The sequence below is a fragment of the Calidris pugnax genome, unplaced genomic scaffold (genome assembly GCF_001431845.1).
Source record: "Calidris pugnax isolate Ruff unplaced genomic scaffold, ASM143184v1 scaffold13, whole genome shotgun sequence".
NCBI classification, from domain to species: domain Eukaryota; kingdom Metazoa; phylum Chordata; class Aves; order Charadriiformes; family Scolopacidae; genus Calidris; species Calidris pugnax.
In genome coordinates this window covers 23,229,918-23,249,119 of record NW_015090810.1, presented here as the reverse complement: position 1 = coordinate 23,249,119, position 19,202 = coordinate 23,229,918, and the positions used below count along the sequence as shown (strand labels likewise).

General features: G+C 44.2%; 1 protein-coding gene across 3 annotated transcripts in view; it reads left to right on the top strand.

Moving 5' to 3' along the window:
• TMEM241 (transmembrane protein 241) overlaps nt 1–6,685 on the top strand; it is a 56,093-nt gene extending 49,408 nt beyond the window's left edge. For 2 of the 3 annotated variants that reach the window (XM_014938419.1, XM_014938418.1), the window contains exons 14-16: nt 2,461–2,525; nt 3,625–3,646; nt 6,007–6,685. In XM_014938419.1, the coding sequence (XP_014793905.1) occupies nt 2,461–2,525; nt 3,625–3,646; nt 6,007–6,051 (132 nt within the window). In that variant the 3' untranslated portion in view covers nt 6,052–6,685. The remainder of the gene's footprint in view (nt 1–2,460; nt 2,526–3,624; nt 3,647–6,006) is intronic. The other variant, XM_014938420.1, reaches the window with a different exon arrangement.
• The last annotated feature ends 12,517 nt before the right edge of the window (nt 6,686–19,202 follow it).

The window sequence follows — 19,202 nt, the reverse complement described above, 5'->3', positions numbered from 1 at the left end:
AACAGCTTAAAGAAAGCAATGCTCAGTAGATACCACAGCTACCATTCTTCAGTAGTTTCTGTTTACATGCTTGGTAATGAATATTGTATATTTTTATGTAATGTAAGTTCAGTGCAGTTAATTCTGCAATCGTTCACACTGATGTGAATGACAAATAGTTCCTGCTGCAGGGTGTGTAAGGGGAGAATCCAGCCTGCTAGAACAAGATAGGGATGTATTTTAGAGTGCTGCATTTGAACTGAGGGACATCCAGCCCGGGAGCTGTATTTAGGTGAAGTGCCTGAAAGGTTCAGCTCCTGAACGGTTAACTTCCACTGTCTGCAGTAGGTGTCAGCTCCCTCTGCCTGCAAATGACTATGAGAGAGGCCAAGGTGTGACCTGAAGGTAGGCAGTTGCAATATCATCTTCTTGCGTGTTGAAGAATAACTCTCAGTTGGTGACTTGTCCTTCTCCTCCGTCAGTCTCTTTTGGGTGCATCTATTTAGCCATCTGGTTTTGATTTTCCCCTGGAGTAGGAGCTCACTTTTTCTGTTAGCTTTGGGCTTTAGAGTGTTGCCCATGTTGTACACTACTGTTGTAGGCAGCATGCAAATACTGAAGTCAGATAAATGAATAGTTCATATCAGGAGGTATGTCTGTGGTTGTATTGATACCAGCAGTTCGACTGCTCTGCAGGAATGGGGTGGATCTGCAGTCTCCTGGGATCCTTTGTGGATCAAGTCTATCTCCTGCCTCATTCCCTCTGCAAGGTGCCTATGCCATAGGCAAATGGAGGACAGTCAGGGTGTGATTTGTGGTAATGGCTAGGAAGAAAAAAGCCATCTCCTGCATGCCTGTATCTCCCTAAAGTAGAGAACATCCCCAAAGAGGCCAGAGGAGGCACTCACTGTATAGTCCCTGTGGAAGTACCGCTCCTCCGTGGTGCTCACTGCTGTTGCGTGGTCTCACTGCCAGCTTTAGATTATTGTCCCTCAGAGTGGGGCTGGAGAAGTGATGTTCAGCTATCTCTTCATCCGCTGCTGCGTGTGATCCTGCACTGATTACGCTCCAGGTGGGTTCAGAACCCTGCCTTTTAAAATGCAGCTGTTAACGAATGTAGTGGGTATTGATTAACAAGCTGTTAGTGCACGGCGTCTGCTCCAAAGTGGCATTTGCTTCCCCACCACACATGTAGTAGTGTTTTAACAAGTAACAGATTACGGAATGAAGCTTCTGCTGTCTCCCCTGGGAGTCAACTACACAAACAACGATTAGGAAATCTTAGCTGATAATTGTTTAAATGTTTTGTTTCTTAATTTCATCTTTTTCCTTGGGCAATTTTGTATTATCCTAAATAGTTCCTTTCATTCCTCAGTGCTTGTGTTTCCCAAGTATTTGTAAATCACTACCAAGTCTTCCTTTCCCACAGGCATTGCTTATCCTAACTGTTGACTGAAAATCAATCCCTCCATCTAATGACTCTGTCACTGTTCTCTGAACTCTTTCCATTTTACATTATCCATCTGGCAATAAAATGTCCAAAACTGTGCTCAGGCTGCAGATGTGGTAGCTCCGTAGCTGTTGAGGCAGGAATCTGTTAAAAACAATTGTATGTTGGGAACTAGCTCTTTCTGGGGTCAGTACCGTGAAAATATAAAGTCATTTGACCCCAGCTTCTCTGCCCAGTACACCTTGGTGTAATGAGAGATTTGTAATATTAACCTACTGAAGTTGCATTGTTTTTGTTTACCCCATACCCTATTCCTTTTTTTTTGGCTTTCCTACACACACAGACATTTCAAGCTCTCATTCTCCTCAGAAATACAAGGCTTTTCGAGCCCGGGACCTGACTGCTCTCCCCAGTCTGCTGTCGGCAGACAAAAGCTAGCAGGTTTGCAGGCCAGGCCAGCTGGGATGTGTGATGAGGGACCCTCTGCTCTGGTGCCCTGCCCTGCTTCTGCTGTGTTCCAGGTTCTGTAGGAGTTACAATTGAACTGCGATGCGTGGCCCTTGGACTATGTCTCCGTTTGTCTCCCAGCCTAGTGAGCAGTGCATTTGGCTTGTGCTTTCCCAGCCATACCCCACAGTCAGGTTCCTGCTCCAGGCTGGCTGCACAGCTCTTGGGTCCCTCTCTGTTGGGTCTTTTTCTGCTGTTTCTGGTCTGCCTCCCATTATCCAGAGGGGAAAAGATGTGCCTGAATGTAGTCTCTGTACTTGCATAGGGGAGGGAGGCCGGGCTGGAGTGGAAGCTCCACGTTTAGCAATGTCTCACTGTGTAGAATAGAGTCATTGGGTTTCTCCTGTCCATTAACAATCTATTTTAGGTACTGCATCTAATGGTTAAGGAAACAAAGAAAAAGAAAAGGAAAAAAAATGTGACTGCGCATGCAGAAATTGAATTTCAGCAGAAGTGTTTCAGTTTTCATTTGTTATATCGCAAGTTCACAAAGTGATTTTTTTTTTTCCCTTTCAATTTAACAGGTTATCACTGCTAGCTTATCACCCTTCTTCTTTGTCATGACTGCCAATGTACTTACAGTTTCTTGGTAAGTGCCTGCGTGAGCTTCTTTTCTTAACAGTAAAAATGAATTTCCACACAGTGCTTCATGTGGAAATACTTTTTACATGTCAAGTTCTGTTAATGCCAGTAATATTTTGCATCTAAAGAGAACCAGGTGTGCAGTGATGGATGCGGTACAGTAATACAAATAGAAGAGTGTTTCTTCTGCCTCTGTGGGAGAACATGGACGTTTTGGACATTAAGCCTCACCACAATTCACTCAGCATGTTTTACAGCGAGACAAATGGATGCAATAGGCAAATAAATGACCCATTCAAAGTCACGCTATAAATTAGTGGCAGAATTGGAAATAAAACACAGGAGTCATGGTTTGGTGACAGCATCTTTTTAACCAATGGAGTGCATTCAAGTTTCCCTAACACAGTGTGTACTATGAATGCATAAAATGAAAACAGTAGAAAAATAATGATAATGAACTTTTTCCAAAGCTGTATCCGGATTTTGTAATATGTGGCCACGTATTATGAATCACCTAACCTGAATTTTTTAGGTAGTAATATAAAGGATTGGGGTGCAAACTTCTTTGGCCAAAGACAATGTTTTTGGTCTGTGCTTGTACAGCACCCAGTGAAACGGAATCCCAGCCCATGGCTGATGCTCCTGAACGCTTCAGCCATGCAAGTAACAACTAAATACGGGGTTACGCATGTGGCTCTGAGGACAGATTTGTTGTTGGAAATAAAAATCTGCTTGCTTTTGAAAAGCTTTAAGCTTCCTTTTCCCCCATTCCCCAGTTTGATTGCCATCCTAAAGATTCACCTCCGCACTGAGTGGGATTAGCATATTCTTTTTTCAGGTGTGACAAAGGAGTTACAGGAAGGAGAATCTCCATTTAAACTAGCTCCATATACATATGTGTGAATATGCATCCCCATATGTATGTTAGCTGCTGGTAATCTCAAATACTAAAATAAGTAATGTGTAATTTTTTTATTTAGCTCTCGGAGTATGTTTATGTGGCCTATGTGTGTAAGAGGCTGAACTAATACCAATGCACTTAAACCTCTCCTAGTCTAGACCATTAACTTGCAATTCCTCACCATGTTTTACATGTGTTTGTGCAGGTCTATCATGTGCGTGCTAGAGGTAGGCTTTTATAATATGTGTGTATTCACTGACATGTATACTATAAATGATGTGTACCTTTGTTAATGTGAGCACACGGGCCCATATAGTTGCACACATCCTACATGCCCTATATGCACTGAAAGTAATATGAATGATGAGCACATCTGTATCTTTAGTGCTATTGCATTAGCCCCAGGGCCACTGTTACGCTTTGATTGTCATAATTCCAAAAGATAACCATTTCTTTTATTTATTTATTTATCTGTCTGAGTTCTGTTATTGCTTGTGCATCAGCAGAGCCTTGGCTATCAGCAAAGCTCTGGAAATAGTTTGTTAGATGATAGCAGCTGCAAAGCACTCATGAGATCATTAATCACTGGGTTTTTTTAGTGTTGCTCCAGTGTTGTCATGGACAATATCATATGTTAATTTCTGAGTGATGGGTAAATGCAGTTAGCTGTCACCCCACAATAAACAGAAGTCGGAGGATTTGCCAGATGGTAAATTGAAGGTAAATCAAGGGTTGGCGTTTAGCCACGGTTTTTGCTCTGCTTCATTTTGAAGTTATAATGATGGTTTTTATTGGCCTCGTAATCTGGTGAGTATAGATTGCATGGGCACACGAGTACCTGAGATTTCAAATCCTTCAGAAAGGAATTCTTTTTCTCTGCAGTAGGACATAAGATATTAAAGAACAATTTAGACACGGGCACCTTTTTACAGAACAGGGATGTACAGTTTACTAATTTTTGTACAGAATTGCCAGTCTAATTTTTAGAATACTACAGGAGAGATTGGTTTCTTGTCTTAACGTCTCCATTTAAAATGCTGTAGAAAGCAATGCATCTATAGAAATGGAGAAAAAAGATATTGAGTCATTTCTATGACTCAGTCAGGTTTAGTTCTTCCCATATTCAGTGGGGTTTTTTTCCTTGTAGTAAAGAGGAAGAATACAGTATCCAATCATAGCTTCTGAAGGAGTTAATGCAGAGGGTATGTTTATAACTGGAGCTGAAATCCAGGCAAGACATGAGGGTTAACCCTCTCCAGAGATAAGTGCTCAGAGGTTGTTAGTGATTACAGGCGAACAGAATCACATGGTTTAGATCTTTTTGAAAAGCTTGCAGCCCTCGCAGCCCTTTGCTCCTTGTTGGTAATTCCACACCCAAAGGTACTCCCTCTCCACCACAGACTGTCTACAGACTGTCTGCAGCACCTACTTTCCAGGGCTGTTTCCTGTGCAATTGTAAGATATTGTCCTGTTGTTATACAATGTTTGTTCCTCTCGGGAACAAGGGCAATTATGTGATTTTTAAAACAGCTCTAAGATTTAAGTGTTTGTAATGCTATTAAAGACCAGGGAGCCTTCAGCTTTACATGTTTTTTTTTTTTCCCCAAGGAAAAAAAAAAAAAAAAGAGCCGTCTTACAAATTAACTTAACAGAAGTTTGTTTTGTTTATAAAGTTCATTAAGGAGCTTTTCTGTTTCATAAGCTCAGCTATGAGGCTAAGATGAAAGGTCAGTGCACTTAGCTTTGCACTGTTATAAAAGGGGAGATGAGTTGGTGTCCTACCATATCCCAGTCAGCTGTGATAGGTAGAGGAGGAGATTTGGGGATTATTAACTGTTGTACAGATTGAGTGTGCAATGTATAGCTTATTTCAGTGAAGGGTTTTGTTTGTGAAAGCATTCATCCTGATTTGGAGCCCTGCTCCTAGCCCGAGCCTTGGGGAGAGGTGTTAGTGCCACCACTGATGCTGTGAGTGGCACAGGAAGGAAGCTCTTGGGCACATGTGCCATTGCAGCTGGGGCAGGTGCTTTCGCCCGGTTCCTCACAAAGAGAAGCAAAAATGGGAATTTCTATGGGAATTTCTGCCAGCCTCACTATAGTGGCATCTCCCGAGACCAAAATTCTTTTTCCTGATTTCCCCAGTCCCCAAAACTCAGACCTGACATCTCCTCCTGACTTGGTCAAGTTTTCAGGACAGAACACAAACAGGAATTGCAAGGGGGAATCATTAACCTAATGAGGTTCAAACTCTCTTGCCTTCCTTTCCTATTCTAGCTAGTGTATGGCTGTCCAGCTGTTCTTTTAAGTAGGTGCAACCTTCTCTTATCTAGATTTCTGTCTGTATTTTCATGTGAATGCCACCAGCCCTATAGGAAGGGTAGTTTCTGATAAGGTCAGTTACATAAGACATCTCTGGGTTTGGCCTTTTCTTAGCAAGATGAATGAAAAAAAATCACCTGGGTTACTGTCTCTAGGTTGAAATGTGTTTAGACAAAATAATACCTTTCTCCTAATGTTGTGCTGTTTGGCATTGTATCAAGTAGCCAGACTTGCCTGATGCTAAATTTGTGGTATGCTTTGTTTACAGCCTTGTGATCGGTGGAGTTGGAGAAGCTTTGCTTGTTTACACTGAAAGGACAGGCACATAAAGAGGAACCAGATCTCCCCAGCTGGAAAAGAGCTGACTTGCAGCCTAGAGACCCTATCACTGGATAAAATATGGCAGCAGAAATGAAGAAGTGCAACCAAACACAAGGAAAGAGACCTATTGTTTTTCTATTAAGAAAGAAAAACTATGCTATTAATAGTGCTAGTAAGAGCACAGCATATTTGGCAGGACGGTTAGGAGCCTTTGCCTCAAAGCACAAGACAAACTATTCCTGATTGATGTGGTAAAGGAAAAACTGCACTCTCTCATGCTGATGGCTCTGTGCAAGAACCTCTCAGCAGCGGCTTCTTGCACAGGGAACCGAACTCAGGAAAAGCAGCATTCCCCACTGGATGCCCCCAGTTCTTTTCTTGGAAGCTGACAGCAGGTTGTGCCAAACAATGTGAGAGCCCAGATCCTGCCATGAATTCAGGATCAGGAAGGACGGATTTTGTCTCCAACTGCTCTGTAAGCAGCAAGCTGCTGCACACAGGTCTGTAGTCACGTCGTCTGAACTGGCACGGTGACCGAGGCCATGGGGCTTCTGGAGATAATTCCCTTCTGGAACTGCGGCGGGTTGACAGCTTTGCAGAATGGGGAAATCAGCAATAAATCTCAATATCTGTAGTGATTGCTCTTTGTCTATTTTTTTTCCTCTCCCTCTCTCTGAGATTTCTCTTGAACTCTGCAAATTTTTGTCAGCTGGAGGGGGTGGAGGGACACATACTGTTCCCAGCAGTGGTTTGTCTCTTAAATTATTGCAAGAGGCAACAAAGATTATGAACCTTGAATGAACGTCATAAAGAGTGTAAGGCAATTCATCTCAAGAGTTCTTAAAATAATTTCATTTCGGGTTGCTTAATGGCTGTTAGAAGTTAGTCTTGATGTATTAGTGCCTGGGAAAGCAATCTCTGTGAAAGTAATATTAAACGATGAGTTGGTAATATTGTGGGGAAGATCTACATGGTAAAAGCAGCTTGATAACAAATCTTCAATGAGGAGAGGGACTTGTCTCACATGACTGTAGGTATCTAAAGTGTAGTCCCTTAATCTAAGTTGACAAAGTTTCCTTCAGATGAATCAAAGGAAGGAGAGAGGTGCCCTCGCAGAGATGATTCTTCTTGAATAGACTGCTGTGGTGATATGACTAGAATACCCTCTGGAAGTGCTCATCTCTCTGTAGATGGAAACGAGGTGACTCGTCTAGACAAGACATATGGCTTTGAGAAGGCTAAAGTTAGCGGGGGGCATATCTGCTTCAGTCTAACAAATTCCACCAGCTGGGTTTTAAGGCATAGCTACATTTTAACTTCAAATAAAACACCGTAGTTTAACAAGAAGGTAAATTTTATGAAGGATGGCAGTCAGTTTCTATGACTGGAGAATTTTAGGTAAAGATTAGTTGTTTTTCAGAAAAAGATGCTGTAGTTTTTAAAGAAGAACACTCAGAGAAGTGCTCTGGCCTGTATTGTACCTAAGTTTATCTCAGTTAATCGCAAGGGGTCTGTTTACACTGGCATATTGTCCGTCTGTGTTGGTTTGTGCTCTGGTTTGAGTTTGGAGTGAGCAATTCTCTTGCGAGGCAGTAAACCTCAGGTGTGGGAAGAAAGGAGGAGAGAGAGGGACAAGCATGAAAAAAACCCATGTGCTTGAACCTGAGCACTTGTCCTGAAACCAGTGTGAGCCACATGTCATGGGGAGTTGAGCCCATACTCGCACCCAGTGAGCCAGGACACAGCCGGCCACGGACCCTGATGGCCCTCCCGTCCCTAAATTCAGACAGTGCTGAGAGTGATGGCTGCAGCACGCTGGCTTTCCCCAGGCAACTGGCTCTGCCAGCCAGTTGTGGCAATATGATAGGATCCTTGCTGTGCCAGCTTTCTGCTGGTTTGGAAGTGACTGGTGACCCTGGGAGACCTCATGAAAGAGTCCCTGTGTGATAGCTGAGGTTTTGCAACTGTAGCTGGAACCTTTGCTGTGGGAAAAGCTCATCATGTACCTTTCTTCTTGCACAACTTTCAAGGGTAGGCTGCAGGCTGGTGGCTTTGTTTTTCCTTCCTCTCTCTTGACTGTGCTGTTCATAGCAATAAACCAAAACCCTGAACACCTGTTTGCTTTCTTGCTGGTGGTCTCAGCAGAAAGCCAGCAGCCAAGTCAGCAGCGGGAGTTGTTGCAGGTCTTTGGTTGGTTGCAGAGGGTGTGCTTGGGGCAGCTGTGTGAAGGTGGTTGGGTTGCAGCAGGCATTTCATCGTCTATGCTCTGGGGGAACTCAGTCTCTGCAGCTGCTGAATCAGTATCTCCCTGCACAGTAAGCCCACTACCTTTTTATATAACTCCAGGCATCTATATGTATTTTATATTACTTCATGCAACACTGAGCTGTTTGCTTCTGCTTTCCTTATTGTGCCTTAGCACAAGGTGCTTGCATTTCCAAGGCTCTGCTTGATGAAAGTAAAATGCTGCAGGTTTAAATTGATTGCCACAGAAGCAAATCAAGGAAGCAGGCTTAACAGGGAAGTTGGGCTCCTCTGTCAAACATGGCTGGGATGAAAAGGCACACTCTGAACCAACTCGACCTGCTTCAGGTGAGGATGACTCCTGCAGACCAGCACGAGGCTCATCAGCCTTGCTGAAGACTCAAAGTTGGGTGGAAGTGGAGCTCCAAGGCCTTCAAAATCCACCTTTGCATATTCAGGGTTGTCTCAAGGTGCTAAAGGCATGGGTTGGCTTCCTTCTTCTTCAGTGACAGCAGAGCTGGGATTGAGCCATCAGAGGGTTAGCCCTGCTGTAGGGAAGAGGTTGTGGAGAGAGACAGACCTTCAGAGGGCTTCTGGAACAAGCGGTGCCTTTGTCAAGGTGTGAGTGCTGGGGTGGGATGTCAGCCTGCAAACCTGCAGCCCAAAGGTGATGTCTCAGCTGGCAGTTCAGAGCAGGAGTGTGGTACCAATCCATAGGTGAGCCATGGGAGGGCACCTATGGGAAGACCCTGGCTCCTCCCTTCCTTTGCTGATCTTGGGAAGGGGTGCGTTCCCACCAGCGGCACCCAGGGGAGAAGAAACACCAAGAGGTGCCGGTTGGGCTCCCTGGTCCTGGCAGGAAATGGCCCCTGGCAGGGAGGTGATCCCAGCAGAGGGGAAACGTGGGGAAGAGAGGCATGTACTGGCCAACTGTGGAGGCTGGTGACTGGAGGGGATGGGGCAGAGCAGACCTCGTGATTTCTGGAGGAAGCGGCGTCCTGATCTTTAATTCAGTCCTGCTGTGGAAGGAGGGATGCTGCATGGTAAAAAACACGCTTTGGAGTTATTACAATGACCTTCAAAGCAGGAAACCTCAGAAGTTCAAGCTTAAGATGGGTATTGCAAGAATAGTGGATGGTTACGTTCAGTAATTTAGAGAGCAAATATGCAAAGGGTGAATTATTTCTATCTAATTGACCTTTTTTCCAGTCAGTCAAAGATACAGGGTGACAAACACACAGCTCTGAGGAAGGAAGAGTATCCTTTACGTTGCCAAGATGCAATGACACTAATTAGTGCCTGAATGCAAAGCAGTGGGTCTGTAGCTCAGCTGGTGGAAGAACCTCTGGTTTTATCTGAATCCATCGTCTAAGAAACTCACTGTCTGAAGGCTCCCCAGTTTTTGGGCTGTCGGCATGTGAGACTAGAAAGAGAATTCAGAGTGTGCTGGGCTGTCTGAGGGACAGCAGGTCCCATCACACTGTTCTCACATCTACTGGTTTTGATCAAACCAGTCTGACAGTGATTTTCCTGAATCCTGTAATACCTTTTTGCTCTTATCTTGCTTACACTTTTATTTTCCAAATGTCAGGTTTTTTTCATCGCTGAAGTAATTGGTTTGGGACAAGGCTTGAATATTATCTGCTGCAGAGACGCGAGTCGCGCGTGTGGCTGCCCTCCATGATAAAGAGCCTCTACTTAAAGGCAAGTGCCAGAGAAAGAGGACTGGAATAGTATAAAGTTGATGGATGTTTACTGGGTTACTATAAGGCAGGCAGCAGAGATTCTGTTTCAAAATAATCTTCTGGATCTGGCGGCTGTGATTTAGCTTCCAGACGAAAATGTTATTAAAGGAATTAAATGAACCCGATGCTTACCACTGAAGCGATTCTGTTGTTGCTTATTGCTGTGTGGCTGTTGTGCTTTGTGTTGGAAGAGAATCTGTGCCAATCTTTCAGTACCAATTTAATACTGAAGATGAAAATTTGAAGAGCAAATGATCTCAGCAAAAAGCAATAGGAAAAGATTTTTTTTTATTTTTTAAAAAAGCGATAAACCTATTACAACGCTCGATAAGGGATAGAGTTCTAATTTACTATTTTATAACACCTATGTCTGAGTTAGTGGATGAGGGTATATGTATTTATGTTCTTGTTTCTCATCCTCAAACAAGAAGAGCAGAAGAATTCAAGAAATGTGATCTCAGTATAGGTCGTGTTTTGAAAAGGATGCTTTTATTAAGTATTGTAGAAAAGTTAGTTGCTGGGGGCTGTACTGAGTGCTGAGGAGAGGTTTCTTCCAGCTTTGTTTTACCTCAAAGCTAAAGGAGATGGTGGGTTGAAGAAAACTCCGTAGCAAATTTGTCTTGCCCGGAGCAGAAGCTGAATGAACAGCTTTCAAACAGATCATCTGCTGCTGTGAACCAGGCAACAGGCTCAGTGTGAAACTTTAATCCTGTTCCAGACGATAGACACAGGGACAGGCTCATTTTGTTTGAAAAGAAGGCGTGGGTGAGGGGAAGGAGACTGGGGGCAGGACGGAAAAAAATTGAGGCCAAAGTACTTTTGTACCAGGAGGTAAAATAGGAAGAGATTTGCTTCTGAAAAATGTGCTGCTTATTCATAGGGTTTGTTTTTTTTTTATTAGGGTATATTGCAAATACGTGTCTGTTTAGTCCCAAAAAGGAATTAGAGGAGCCCATGAAAGTTGTGTAACCATTTCCATATTAATTGCCTCATTCGAGAAGCTTAACCCTTTTTTAACTATGATTTGAAAGTGACATTCTGTAAGCCTTGATTTCTGCTAGAAAATTGTCTATTTTTTGAAAGAATTTGAGTGAAAAAGTTGTGTTGTCTCTTTGATCACCGAGGTGGGGTATGTACCTCCTCCTTACTGTCTGAGATGGGAAGCAACCAGGCAGTGTTCTTTTACCTTTTAATTAATGTCTTGGCTTCCAGAATAGGTAGGGGCAGCCACTTGGTGTCTTAAGTTCTTGATTTGACGGTGTATAAAATCTCTTTGAAAGCCAGACTGAGAGCATGCTTAGTATATTTTGTCTTATGCTCTGTCATTAAGATTTAAAAACATACAGCTCAGAACTTGTTCATTTGCCGGGTTGTGGCCTGGATGGAGAAGCCGGTATGTAGAAGAATATAGTAAAATGGGTGCCAGCCTCTCTCAACACTCCTGCCCAGCAGTGGGTGGAACCCCGTAACTGCATCTGCAGACGTGACTGTAGGAAATGCTGCGTGATGTCAGGAACTGAGAAGACTCGAGCTTCTCTTCCCACTGTTTGCCATCAGTGGCCCTGCACCTTCCATGACTCCCCATAAGCATCGTTTCGAGAGGGAGGCAAACCTGGGCTTTTACAGGTGAGGCTGGTGAAGAGGTGGTTCCTCTACCCTAAGACTTAAGTTGGTTTCAGGTACCAGAGGGTGAGTGCACCTCAGGAAGCAGACGTGAGGCCTGTTTTCCTGTAGGAGTTTGATCCGTGTTTACGCTTTTGAATGTCTGTTTTCTGTACCCCTTGCCGATGAGGAAAGCTGATGCAGCAACAAGTTTGTTTATGCTGGAGCTTCAGGCACCCAGTGCCTTGCGATAGTGCGTAGGACCAAGGCCTGCCTGCGGCAAGCTGGCTGAATACAACCAGCCTCCAGCACAACCCCTTCGAAACTGATAAGGGGAAAGGTTGGTGGTGTTTTGGAGGAAATGGGTATTCGGATTGAGAAACTGCTAGTTTGGAGTTACCCTCCTTAAGCCATTTGGCAACAGAGATGGAAAGGAAAGGTGGAGAGCTGGGAACACCATTTGCCATGCCCTAAGTGGAGGAGCATCACTGACACCCTCACAAGAGGGTTAAAGTCTCTGCTAAGAGGACCATGGTTCGAGCATGAAGTAAATGTTTTGGTGATTTGCAAATGCCCACCGTAAGAACTGCACTGCTGTAATTAGCAGGCACATCGTGTGAGCAGAAAGCAGTCATTGACTGGGGTGGAAACACCACGAGGCAAATATTTCTCAGACCTTCCTTTGAAAGCTGGGGGGCTCAGCCAGGCTGGCTGATCGTCCCCTCTAGCCCCGGCTGGAGATGGGAACCAAAAGGGATTTTTGCTGTTTATCTGTCACGCACCTTCTGGCACATCAAGGGATGAGCTCTGGCTTCAAACAAGGCATGGAGAACTTCCCTCAAGGAGTCATCTCTCCCTGTCCGAGGCCTGAAATTCAGTCTGTTCTTTGCCTTCTCCAGGGAGGGGTCCCTGTGGTTCTCTGTCAGTTACCTGCACAGGTTCACAAATTAGCAAATGAAATTCACTCACGTTAGAGCAGTCAGAAGAAATTTTAATTGAGACCTTCCCTCCCCATGAGCCTGCAACCCTGTGGGCAGTCCAGTGCCAGCAAGAAGATTATCAACACATTGCCTAGGGATGCTCAACAGCTCCCTGCGTGGTCAGCCTTACAGTGAGTTTCTTCGTTTGAGCCGAGTGACAGAAGTGCCAACGCCGTTCTGGTGTCCCTGGAGATGAAGCGAGACGTAAAGTTGTGTGTGGCTCTGCAGGCATTGCCCTGTATCTCTCTTGCCAGCAGTTCAACGACCAGCTTCACTTGTGTAGCAAACTTCAGCAGTCAGTGGAGAACACGCCAATAGCTGTAGTGTGAGAGACAGGATGAATTTTAGGAGTCAGAAGAAAACAGCCTCCAAGTTCTTCTCTCTGCCCTCCTGCTTCTGGCTGCCCCACTGCCAAAGACTGAGATCTGCAAATCACTCCAGCGGGGGCTGCTCAGAAAACAGGGTTGAACTTTCTTTCAAACATGATGCTCCTTCAGGGCGAAGTTAATTGTTTTCTCTCTTTTAATGTCTCCAGTTATAGTCAAAGAACTAGGACGTAAGATAGACACAGAAGCTAAAATTTCAGCGAGACGGCTTTTATTTCTTTATTATACTTGTCTGTTCATACTGTCTTCAGCATGGGTGCTCCTTGCGCTTATTATTGATGATGAATAAGAACAGACTGTGCGGAGATTAACACAGATGGTTGTAGCCTCAAGACTTCATGAGCTGTAACCAAAGAAAATAAATCTCTACTTTCAAGGGGAGCCTTACACAACAGAATTTCATGTGGCTCAGCTGTATTCAAAGTGGAATATTAAAATTGCTGAGCAAAGAATTGAATGGCTCGTGTTGTGAATAGCCGTGTTGTATGGGTAAGTTGCTTACCGCAGCCTCTCAGATGGAAAAAACTCAACTATATTGTTTTATTTTGGTTTAAAACAAACAAACAAACCCATAAAGCAAACCCTCTGTGATTAAGAAATCTTTGGAGAAAAGCAGTGTAGTTCACCCAAGCAAATGCTGAATTGCAAAGGCAGCGCCACTGAAAATTTTGACAGGGGAACCCTTAACCTCCAGCAACAGAAATTGTTGTAAAAGCTAGAAAATAGCTTCCCCTTTCCCTTCAAAATCTGCCTTGTGTTTTACTCTTCGTTTTTCTGAAAACGTGACACAAGGGCACCAATCTGGTTCAAACTCCCCTTTGAAACCATGGAAAGTCAGTTTTAAAGGAGTAGATGCAGTGGAGAACAGCTGAGATGATGGTGTAACCTCTTGGTGCCAGCATCTGGGGCTTCAGCAGCTCAGAGGAAAATAGGGAGAGTTTTCTAGACTAGCAGAAACTTGGATCTGTTACCCTGTTCTGCACTGTGAATTAATAAACCACACCTTCTTTTAAACTGATGCAAATTAGATCTGCTTATCAATCAATCATGATACTCTCTTCACTTTGCATGGGCTGCAGGCTAGATACAGCTCCCTTAAACAGATGGCTGTGCTGATGGGAATGTCTTCAGCTGTGACTTCAGCAAGGAGGTGGAAAATAATAGAATATTATATTGCATCAGCTCCCAGTCCACTCAATCGTTTCATCCAAAGGTAAAGACTGGAAGGGTTTTGCAAGTGTTTATGTTTTTAAGGGAAAGGAGAGAAGTGAACACAGTCTTAAAGAGCCGATGTCTTTCATGTTGGTCCCTCTGAGAGACTTCATGAATTCCATGACAAATTCTTCCATGGGCTGGAGATTCAGCTATCTTGCCTTAATAGGAAGGTAGAAAGTACTCTGAAATATTTTTGACCACTCCAAAAATATATTCCTGCTATAGAATTATATCATCATTTTCCACGTGATAGTTTAAAAACAAACAATAAAGCAAGCCATGGCATGAGATTTCAGCTGGAGCATTCTTTTAAGGTTTTGGAATTTTGGAGGTTTTTTTGGTGTAGAATCCATTAAGTTTCCATGTCATCATACTGGTTTAATCTCCTCCCATATTCTATAGTAGACTTACATAAATAGCCATAGTTACATTTATGCTAAAAATAAATATTTATTTTATTTTGTGGCTACACTGTTAACTAAAAAAAAAAAATCATATGAGAACAGTATTGTTATTAAGTCAATTAGTATGTTTAAGAGTAGAAATTCTACTTGGTTTTCCAGCTTTTTATCTATTTTTTCCCTTAAGAATCCCATTACTAGGATCTAAGCTCAGTTGCACTTTGAAAAGTCTGTTCACTGATTTACTGGCTTCTGCTCTGTGTACAGCAGCAACCCAGGTGTAGATAGGTTTCCATGTGCCTTGATGGGCTTCTCCATCAGGTCTTCAGTGAAGAATGCAACCGTCACTTCTTCCCTCTACTCAGCTGCTTATTTCAATGAAACTACAGCATGATGTCCCTGAGACTCCCACCACTTTCTCAAACCTAGTGATGAGTACAAAAGTGAGCAGGGGAGGCCCAAGTATCATCAGATATGCCTCAGATCTCTAAGAAGTTAAAGAGACTATAACTTGGGTGGTTAGTAAATGCAAATTTAATACCACAGTGGTAGATGTCCCATCATATACATTCAAAAGATCAATTTTGCCAAGTGTCTGAACTTCCTCCTGATGAGGAAAATTTCAATTTCTCAGCCCTGTGGCCTTGCAGACTTCCATGCTGCCCTTCTTTATCTTCCTAACTAATAAGCAGCTTTGGGTCACAGATTGCCATTTCTTTAATATTTGTCCCTAATAATTGTGCTGCCGCCACCAATTAAATTCACCAGATATTTTTCTTCCTGATCTCCTGCAGCTTTAATCTGAAACTTTCCATTTTCCTGCCCATGGACACCATCGCAGCCTGAACAGAGTCCAATTTTCCATTAATGGACACAGCAGGCTTTTAAAATAAATCAGACGAAGGGTGGAGCCCACAGCTCCGGATGCACCGTGTGAAAGAGTCAGCCAGACCCAACTCCCAGCGCTGCACCAGCTTCTTTCTGCTTATCTTTGCCTTTATTGAAATAATAAAAGCAAAAAACCCTCAACAGCAAAACACCTGAACAGCAGCCATTAAGTGAAGATCACCTAACAAGGAATAAAAGAGGAAACAGGATCTGACAGTTCTTAATCCATCCACGTGATCCATAATTTAAAACTGTGATACTTGAAATGTTCCTTAGAGAGTATCTCTGAATGCAAAGCCTCGCGTGCTCCACTGAATGGTAGAGGTCCTACTCAGCATGGTCTTTCTCAGGTTAGAGGAAATGAAAGATTGTATTGGGCAAAAAAAAGTGGTTTTTTTTTCTTCTGTATAGGTTGTTGTCTTAATTCATGTCCGATCTGCACCGAAATTAGATGAGATACAAGGCACCCTGGAAGGCAGATGACAGCTTGTGGAGTCTTGGATTCAGAAAACACTGATGAACCTCTTGGGCTGTCATGGGAGATGAGCGCTTGGAAGTTCTGGTGTTGGCTTTATGTGCATTGTGATCTTTTCCCCAGAGAAACACCCCAGATGCTGATTGGCATCCAGTCTCTGCTGCTCACTGGAGGGTGTTTCAAGATAGCTGGGAGGATGTTTCTCTGGAAGAAGGCATTAAATATTGAGCTGTGCATTTAAATACCCTGGGATTACTTATAAGCTTGAGCTGGTCTAGTTTTGGCTTGAAAAAGTGCTCAAAACTAGAAGAGACTGAGATTGGAACAACCTAGTGATGTTTGGAAATGTGTTGGACTTTGTCCATCTGAAATGTCTAAATCGTGCTTAGATGCTTCATTAAAATGCTTGTGCTCCATGAGGAGCTACAGTGCAGTTAAGCTTGTGGGTTGCATCACAGGAGGTCAGAGCACAGACCCAGTGCTCTTTCAACAGCTCACTTTTGGCCTTGAAGGCAGAAGGGAGGTGGCTAATAACTGCGTTTCAACCATGCTGCTCAGCACCCTTTTAGTCCTCTTATGGCTGGTGGGGTAAGAGAGACCCTTTTTCTTAAGAAGAGATGAAGATGATGATGAGTAGATAATCATTGCTTCAATTGTCCTTTCTTTAGTTGGGCGTGTTTTTAACACGCCTCAGTTCTCTCTTTTTCTCTAGGGATGCTCATGAGGACAAATGGCTCCTTGCATCCCTCCTTGCTGCAACTGAGGGTTTCCTTTCCAAGGGAAGCTGAGTGGGTGGTGGGTGGGCGCAGAGCCAGCTCTTACCCCAACCTGCAGCCAAGAGGCAGCCAACACACACAGGTGGGAACCTGGCCCACCACGTGCTCCTGCCCTGCACGGAAGACAGAGCTAATAACTTTCCTGATTAATAAAGAGGACTGCACGTGACAGTTTGTTTGACAGGAGCCCATTGCCTCGCGGGCTGTGTTGTCACCCACAGAAGCGGAGGGCCGTGAGGAAGGTGTCTGGGGTTCAGGCCTCTGGTTAGGGATGTTCATACATGCATCGTTCTGCAGGGACATCCAGCTGCCGGCAAGTGAGGAGGAACATGGGAAACAGCACGACCTAGACCATTAATCCAACTCGGATGGTAGCAATTCAGTCATTTTTGCTCTGAGTGGGATGATGGCAGTTTAGAAATAAAAGCCTTTTATCCATCTTTTCAAACCTTTACAGTTACTATGTTTCTACATTAGGTTTTTATCTTTTTTACCACCAACAACAAAAATACAATTGGGCTTCTTCGGTTGCCAGCAGAAAATACAGCCAGAAATCACAGATTCCCATTGTTTTCTGCATATTCATAATTTCGTGAACAGCTTCTCCCTCCCTTGCGCAGGATGTTGGGCCCTTTGGCTCTGCAATTCTTCTGAGTCCATTCCTGGTGCGTGATCTCCCCTCCCCATCCAGAGCGGCTGTTGAGTCAAGGCAAGGTTGAAGTGTGGAAGGGTGGGGGAGGCTGTCAGGAGTGTGTGGTGTTACCAGCCTGGGATGGCCACCTGAGCTCCTTGCAAGGGGAGAGCTGACCAGAACGTAACACATCTCTTGTGCTTACCATTTGGTAAACTTGCCTTTTTCCCCCCCCCCCAGCATTCTGTAAGTACGTTGAGATTTGCCATCTTACCTGCTTTTTTATTTTAATTTGTGTGTATGTGGTGATTAGCTAAGTGTGAGAGAAGGAGAAAGAGCTGAGACCTGTGCACTCCCAGGGTTTCCTAATACACAAACAGATGGGGCAGAAATGTAGGGACCAGGATGAGGACCCTTTTGTCTTCTGGTGTGAGAGACTAAAAGCAGAAGCTGTTCTTGTGCTGCGACACGATGCCTTTGTCCTTTGCAAGAACCCAGCAGAGTGCAGCCATGCGGGCAATGTGAATTATTGGTGTGGCAACAGAGGAGAAACAGGTGCCTTGAGGTAGTCCAGATGTCTCCAGACTTTTCCTTGCTGTAAGGATCCAGCCTCTACAGGTGCTGAAGAAAAGCTTGTCTAAAGCTTAGCCTAAAAACTGAAAGAAAATCCCCATACTCTCTCTTCTAAATAAATGAACAGAATCCACTCTTGGTAAATCAATCTCTGTGAACACAGGGGATTTAATACTGATTTGTAAATAAACCCTTCTGCCTCATCAGCCTCTTGGTCTCCCAGTCAACTCTCAAAGTAAAAACCCTCCAGCTCTTTTTGGATGGAAGCAACAGAGAAGATGGAAACTTGCCCGTTGTGCCTGTATGTGCTGGGCAGGAGAGGAGAGAAGAGTATAAAGGCTAGCGCTGGGTGCTGCTGAATTAAAAATGAGGAAGTGAGGGGGCCTCACCTGCCCTGGTGAGGCCCCATCTGGAGTACTGTGTCCAGTTCTGGGCTCCCCAGTTCAAGAGAGACAGGGAACTGCTGGAGAAGGTACAGCAGAGGGCTATAAAGATGATTAGGGGCCTGGAGCATCTCCTTTATGAGGAGAGGCTGAGCGACTTGGGTCTTTTTAGTCTGGAGAAGACTGCGCAGGGGGATTTGATCAATGCTTATAAATACTTAAAGGGTGGGTGTTGAGGCAAGGGTCCTAGCTGGTTTAAGATGCTGCCCAGCAAGATTATGGAAATGGTTGTGTGACAGGCCAGAGGAATGCCTAGAAAGGGCAAATTAACTTCTGTTAGTAGCCAGTATTTAGCTCTCAGTAAGTGAAGGAAATGTTTGCTGTTCAAGTCAGCAGCAACTTCAGCAACCTCTTGGTCCCTCCCGCCTTGCTTTGAAGGTATACAGACCCTTTTCCAGGATCACAACTCCTGCTCTTTCCCAGTAACTCACGATAACCATTGCTTCTCCTCACCCTGTTGGTCCTGGTGTTTGCTGTTGGCGTCTGGGCAAGGTTTTGTTTGTGGTGACTTGAAATCTCTCCTCCAGACCAGCAGGCTCCAGGCTGAGGCAGGGAGTCTCTGGCTGTTTGGGCTCACGCTGAAATAGGTGGGAAGGAACAAGGTTCAGGATTTCAGAAAGGCCTTTTAGCTTGTCTGCAACTTTATTTGAAGGGATGTGCCTGAATTTCTTTTTTTTTTTCTTTTCCCCCCACTCTTCACTATGAAGTTTAAAATGGAAGATGAAGAAATTAAGCTCCGAGCTGCCTCCCACACTCCTTCCCCCCCCCCCCCCCCTTCCCCAAG